This window comes from Falco naumanni, chromosome 5 (assembly GCF_017639655.2).
Source record: "Falco naumanni isolate bFalNau1 chromosome 5, bFalNau1.pat, whole genome shotgun sequence".
In the NCBI taxonomy this organism is placed as follows: domain Eukaryota; kingdom Metazoa; phylum Chordata; class Aves; order Falconiformes; family Falconidae; genus Falco; species Falco naumanni.
This window is the reverse complement of record NC_054058.1, coordinates 7552567-7559202: the sequence shown is the minus strand read 5'-3', so window position 1 is coordinate 7559202 and position 6636 is coordinate 7552567. Positions and strand designations below refer to the sequence as shown.

Genomic DNA, 6636 nt, shown 5'->3' with positions numbered 1-6636 from the left:
ACCATTAAATGATACAGCACCTTCTCAAACCCACTCAATGCAGAACATTCTGACCTCCGTCATCATTCATCCAGCTCTGTGCAAGGTCATCTTCTTTGCTACAGTATGTGAAAGTATCTGCCTCACCCTTAAACACCATACTGGTCAGGACAACAAGGATGAGAAGATATCTACATTCAGTTGTAAATAAATATTAGCAAGCATTTTAGAAAATAAACAGTGTAACAGAGTCCAGCTATAAAACAAAGGAGTCAGCCAGTGATGAACAGATTCTGTTGAGTTCATGCTTGTTCAGAGATTTATTGCCAACTAATAAATAGGAATTAAAGGCAGATACTAAGGTTTTCTTCCCTGTGATGTGCAGCACTGATGATGATTCCATTTGGTTGGCCTTAGATGCTTGCCTAGGACAGTATCATTTGCCTTTGGTGGTACGTGTTTGGTCTATTTTCTTTATAGCAGCCTGCGCCTGTTTGTGATCAGGGCTTACGCAGATCTTGATACCTTTTGCAGTGATAAACCTGTAGAAAGAAAGAAAACAAACCAGGTGGCCATTAAATTCCAGTCACCAAACTCAGGTTTGCTGTTCTTTTTTTTAATGCAGAACATGAGGAATAATGTGGTAAAACCACATCACATGCCAGAGTTTGTAGTTGCTCGTTGGAATAAAAGCAGTTAGCAACATTAGTTCCCTATTATGACACAGGTACATATGTAACATACATGGTCATGTCCATATATACTGATACCTAGAAAACTGAACATACCTGGTATTCTGAGATTTTATATGAAATCATGATGAACATTTACTTCCTAGGAGCAGATCCCAGATTTGATAAAAACGTATGCTCATGAGATCAAAAGACCAAACACAGCTCCTAGCAGGAGTCAGAGTTACCCCAAACTCTTCTACATGACCTTTCCCTTTGGCTCAGTTCAGTGCACTGGGCTTCTGACTGCTCCACCCTGACCCCTCACTGAGATCTTTCCCACTTTCTGGGCACAAAAGATCAGGCTGTTCAGTGAGATTTCAGTCAGCTTTTGTGAGCAGCGTACATCTCCCAGCTCTCTGAGACCCACTCCTCTTCCCTCACTCCCTCCGCTGCCAGGTGACCGCTTCATGGGGGAATGGAAGGGTGATCCGAACTAGCCAGATATAGTGAGTTGAGCCATGAAGTGTCTTCTGATTCCCTTTTCCTTTTCAATGGTAAGTGTGTTTGCATAGATGAATCTGAAGGTGAACTGGGCACTGGATACTTACATGATGGCATCTACTGGAACTTGTTGCTTTTCATAGTTGACAAGATTTCGGATATTGAGTTGCCGGGTAGACAGACGTACACAACTGAATTTGGCCATGGACTGACTTGCAATGCTTCCTAGAAGGGGAAAAAATAGAGAAATGACAAAGGCAGTCAATACTGTATCAATATTTAGCCATTGTTACTTAATAATTGTGAATTCCAGCAGATTTCCAGTAGTGATTAGAACATGAGTGTCTTATGATGTACAACCACAATACCAGTTACGCAGAAAGCTTAAGGTACATTTTTGTGATGCAGCCTACCATCTCTGAAGTGTTACTGCTATTTCAGTTAAGCCACCAATTTTCACCCATTCTCCTGAACAACTGTGTAGTTGTTCTGCCCCGAGGGAGTCACTGCTTCAATAGCAGACAAAATATTTGGCATCATTCATAATTAGGTCTGTATCATCTGCAGATAAGTGTCCATATGGAGTAGCGCCTAGAACCAGCACCTTTATGGGATGGACGTCTAAATGCCATCTGAATGTGGATCAGTAATTCCCCCTATTTTCCAAGTGAAGGAAAGGAAAACGTGGCTACTTGTCTCACACTGGACATCCAAAACCAGCATTAAAAAAAAAAAATCTTGAAAGAGAGAGAGGTATATCTGCCAGAAGACTAAGTACTTAAATATTGTTGCTATAAGTCTGGTTTCATAGGCAATGGAGTGCTACTTAATCATCTCTTTCCTCAACATTTTTATGCATTTCAGGGAAATGCACTGGTGATTAATAAAGAGGATTGTGGTATCAGTGTAAAATTCTCTGGGCCCTTGTTACCTTACGTGATGATAACTAAAAATGGGAGGTCATTTAAGTGAGATGGAGTATATGTATACATGACTGGAAGGCCCCACTTGCTACTTTCTGGTTTTCTCCCCATCAGAGACAGGTTTGGGAAGGCATGAGTGGGGCAAACAGAACACTGCTGTATTCTGAGTTTGTTTTGGTTTTTTGTGTTTTTTTTTTTTTTTTTAAATGTGTGGAGAAACCAGCTTCAGAAAAGTCCAAGAGCTGTTCAGGTACAACTTGCAAAATATAAAACCTGCTTCACATAATCTCATTGTCTGTGAGCTTTTCTTTGTTTGAAATAATTGGAATAGCCGAGGCAAACACACACCAGCCTTTGCAGAAGCTGTAGCATAGTCAGCGCACGGGTACTGGCAGAGTTGCTCATTCTTGAGATTTTGTTTGCCTGAAGGAATATCTCTTCTGATCTTGCTTTAGTCATGAGTAACACGATGTATTTTTTGATGATTCATTACAAATACGTTTCTTACAGCCTCAGACTGGTTTTCAAAATGTGGCATTTAAAGACCTCAAAGATAGTCAAGCAATCCTTACTAGTCCTGGAAATATTCTCTCTGCTACTAACCTATCTCCAGGGAATGTGTGTGGGGAATACCAGCAGAGCTTCTCTAAGCCTGGCAACAAACCTGAACTGCTCTGCACCTATAACTACCCTTTTTCTGTTGGGTTGTTTTGGTTTTTTTTCTTTATCATTCTTCTTTCTAATCCTTTTTCTATCCCTTGCACGCCACCTCAATGTGCTTTTTCAGACTTGGTGATATTTATGGCAAACTATACAACCTGGAGAATGACATGACAAGCTGGTTGTCTGTGATATGAAGAAATGAGCAGCAGTAGTGTTAATCCATGTAAGAGAATGTAGTATGATTTAGCTGTAGCAGCACATAACCAGTGTGTAGCTACATAATTTTTTATGCTTAGCAGGTCTCAGTTTGGTTTTGGTGTGGTTTTGTGAAGATGCTTTTTCTATGTGTTCCTCTTTGCATATTTTTGTGGGTTTGCATATGAGTGTTTTCTGTGATTTTTATGTGTTTGTGTGAATCTGATTGTGTATAAGAAGACATGTGCTTATGTGTGTATGTTCATGTTTTCACATGTGTAGCCTAATCCAAAAGTTACAGACCTAAACATCACTGTAGACAAACTTATTTAAAGCATGGCTAATAAACATGGCTCATATCAGTGCTCATAAATGGTCCCAAGTAAGCTGTTAGACTGTATGAAATCAGGAACAGAGAGAAGACATTGCATAAATCCATTGCTCTCCTTTGCAGTTTTTGTTCATAGTTTGCTGATCTGTACAAAACATTTGGACAGAAACAAGCAAATAGGCAAAATGTGATATAAACTGGAAGAACTTTTTAAAATAGGGACATTAGAGGGATTAAGGCTATATAGTTAGAAAAAAAACCAAAACCCAAAACATGTAAAAGTAGTATATCTGGAAAAAGAAAAAAATACATCTTATTCAAGAGATATTTTTCATAAAATATTATTAACCTATAGAACTTATTGCTATATGACATCAGCGAGATTAAAAGACATTGTGTCTTCAAGATTTCATGATTCTAAGAGAGATAACAATGGCACAGAAACTCTCCATGCATTAAAGCAGAAGCCAACCACTAATTGGCAGGGCATCAGATGAAATCTCCCATAAAGGTGCCTTTCTTGCAGTTCTGATTTGGATTTCTTGCAAGATTTACCTTATGAATCAGCTCTGGCTGAGAATGTATCCTGCTCATCAGACCACTGGTACAATGGGAAGCAACTCCTGTATTCCTTTTGGGCTGTAAACTTACCTTTCACTGTGTGCAGAGTGAAGATGCCAAGCCAGAAGATGACGAGGATAGCTGCAGCGTGGAGCTTCATTGCTGGTGACTTCTTTGTCAAGGCAGAGAAGTGGCTATTGTCAGCCCTCTTTCACCAGGTTTATATATTGTCATTCAGTGGTCAGTTCTTGTCTTCGCTTTTGGGGCGTCATGGGGGGGCTGACGATAAGTGGAAAAAATTGAGTGGCAGTACTTTTTCTGGTGACAGAGAACCACCTCCTTTCCCCCACTCGTCCTTCACTAGCCCCCCTGTGAAGGTTTTTCCTGCTCAAACCCTGCTGTGGTTGCACTTGCTTCTGTGTTGCAAGTAGGGTTTATTTCAAGCTGCAGAAAGTGAGAGCTCTTGTTCTGTAGTGGAAACCTTTAATGAATGTTCCTGTCCTTTCACAACTCAATTTAGAGAGCTGTAGCTAAACCGCACTGCAGAGGCACAGAGTAACTTTCAGAGGTACCTCTTTGACCAATGGACCACGGACCACTGAAAAGGGGAACTGTGAGCTAAAGGATTATGGAAACAGGAACGTCTTGGCTTTTTCCGTGGTGGCTGTAGATAGTTGGTCGCTTTAATGTGTAGGTTTGGAGGGGTATCACTCCTGTTTCCTGTGTATGGTGGAGAGTGTCAAATTCTGTTTTCTCTGTGATTTGATATGGTCAAAGCTGGTATTTGCCATGTGCTGGGAGAAGGAAGAGTGAACGTACTTTTACATGCAGAGCCAGATCCACTAGCCCACCTGCGAGTCAGGCATAACTAAAATACAGTGGTTTCAAAGAGGAGTAAGAGTATAAAGTTGTTCGTGGGGTTTTGGTGCGGGGTCTTTTTTTGATTTTTTTTTTTCCCTTTTTTTTTTCTTTTGTTTGCTTGTGCTGTGGTCGTTCTAGTATAAGGAATGGAGCCCAAGAAAGTAGCCAGACAATCAGAGAGGCAGAATTTATAGGAAAGAGGAAAAAAGTTAATTGCATTTCTATGTAAACATGGTGTTGAGAACAGGTCTGTCAACTTGTTCCAGTTGTACCTCTATCAAAAGTTTTGTTTTTTGTGGTCTTTGTTAGTCCTGTTACTTAGTTTTAGGTGCCCTTTCTGTATTGTGGTAAGGTGGTCTGTGTTACTACTCAGAGCACTACAGCATTGCTACATGCATTAAGAAAGATTTCTTCACCAAAAAGGTTGTCAAGCACTGGAACAGGCTGCCCAAGGAAGTGGTCGAGTCACCATCCCTGGAGATAGTTAAAAGACATGTAGATGTGACACTTAAGGACATGGGTTAGTGGTGGAGAGCTGGCAGTGTTATCTTTATGGTTGGACTTGATGATCTTAAACATCTTTTCCAACCTATAAGATTCTATGATTCTATACCAGTGGTTTTTTTGCCTGCAAATACTTTTCAGGCAAGCTGTGGACTTCCAGGCCACACATGAAGCAGCACCTGAGCTGGCATCGTCATTCAGAGCCTCTGAGCAGAAATGGTCTCTCATGCTCTACATTCTGAAGCCTGGTACAAAAAGCAATGCTTGGCTAGGCCCACGGAGACCCAGGCAGGGCTGGTGTGAGTGGGTAAGCACCAGGCTGCCCGATGCCTGGGACTGTAAGGCGGCGGTGCAGAACAGCTGTCAGTGCAAAGCCTGGAGTAAGCATCCATTCATGCGAGTCTGAAGTTTCCCCTGCTCTTACCTCCAGGCCTTGCTTCAGCTGGTTACTTCCAGTTTTCCAAATTCTTGACAACATCAGTGTAACAGCATGTGGAATTAAATTCCCTAAGATCGCTCAGGCTAATTAAGATCAAGGTAAGAACTAAGGTCAAATGCTTGACTCCTAGGCTCCTAATAGCTGGTCTGTAACCTCAGGAACAGTCTATAGGTGTTGCAGGTAGAGAACACGCTGCTTGGTGCACTTGTATATACACGTACCTTCTTTGTTCCTTTTGGTTGGATTCTTTCATCTTACATATACCGTGCAACCCAGGGAAAAGCAACGGCAAAAGCAGACAGTAAGCAGGTATAAGGTACTTGCTGCTTTACTTGAATGCCCGCTAAGCCCATTGCAACACTAATGAAGCTGCAAGAAAATGGAAGCCAAAGCTTCAACCAAAGCCCCTAAAGGACATGCCTGATGCCACACAGGGGCATAACTTCTGACCTCATAGCACTACCGGGAAATCTATGTTAAGTTTGTATTCAAGGAGCGTTGCAGTCTGGTGTTATGCTGAACCCTGCCTGAAATCACTCCTTGAATGAGATATTCTAACTTCTTGCTGCTTGTCAGTTTTAAGATGCAAGATAGAATTTTTTTGATTGATGGTTTTCTCCCCGTTAAAAGAGGAGATGCAACCCACTTGGGCTCACTGCTATGGTATGTACATGTATGTACATACTCACTGTCTACAGCTTTGAGAGGAAGGGTCACCAGCTGTATTGAGCATGAGCCAGCTCAGGAAAAATCAGTTCTTCCCACAGAAGCTTCTGAAAGTTATCAATTCATCCCTGAGGTATTGCTAGAAAGTGTGGTGCTTCTTCCGTTTTCCACCATTTTTAAGGTGGGATGGAAAAATTGCCCTGTGGCAAGTTTTCCCCTCTTTGTAGTTCTCATTTGCTGTGGCTTTCTGGGCTGTTGTTCTGTGTAGCTGGCTTATGTCCAGTAAAGTCTCTGTTTTGGAGAAGAGTTTTACAGGCTTCAGTCCCACAGCCCTGTCTG

General features: G+C 41.6%; 1 protein-coding gene across 1 annotated transcript; it reads right to left on the bottom strand.

Moving 5' to 3' along the window:
- Window positions 1-283: 283 nt before the first annotated feature.
- On the bottom strand, window positions 284-4152 carry LOC121088970 (lymphotactin-like). Its single transcript, XM_040595677.1, is given in 4 exon segments — window positions 284-521; window positions 1262-1379; window positions 3918-4019; window positions 4022-4152. Coding segments are annotated over 4 exon segments (366 nt in total). The 5' UTR covers window positions 4062-4152; the 3' UTR covers window positions 284-415.
- Between the last annotated feature and the right edge of the window lie 2484 nt (window positions 4153-6636).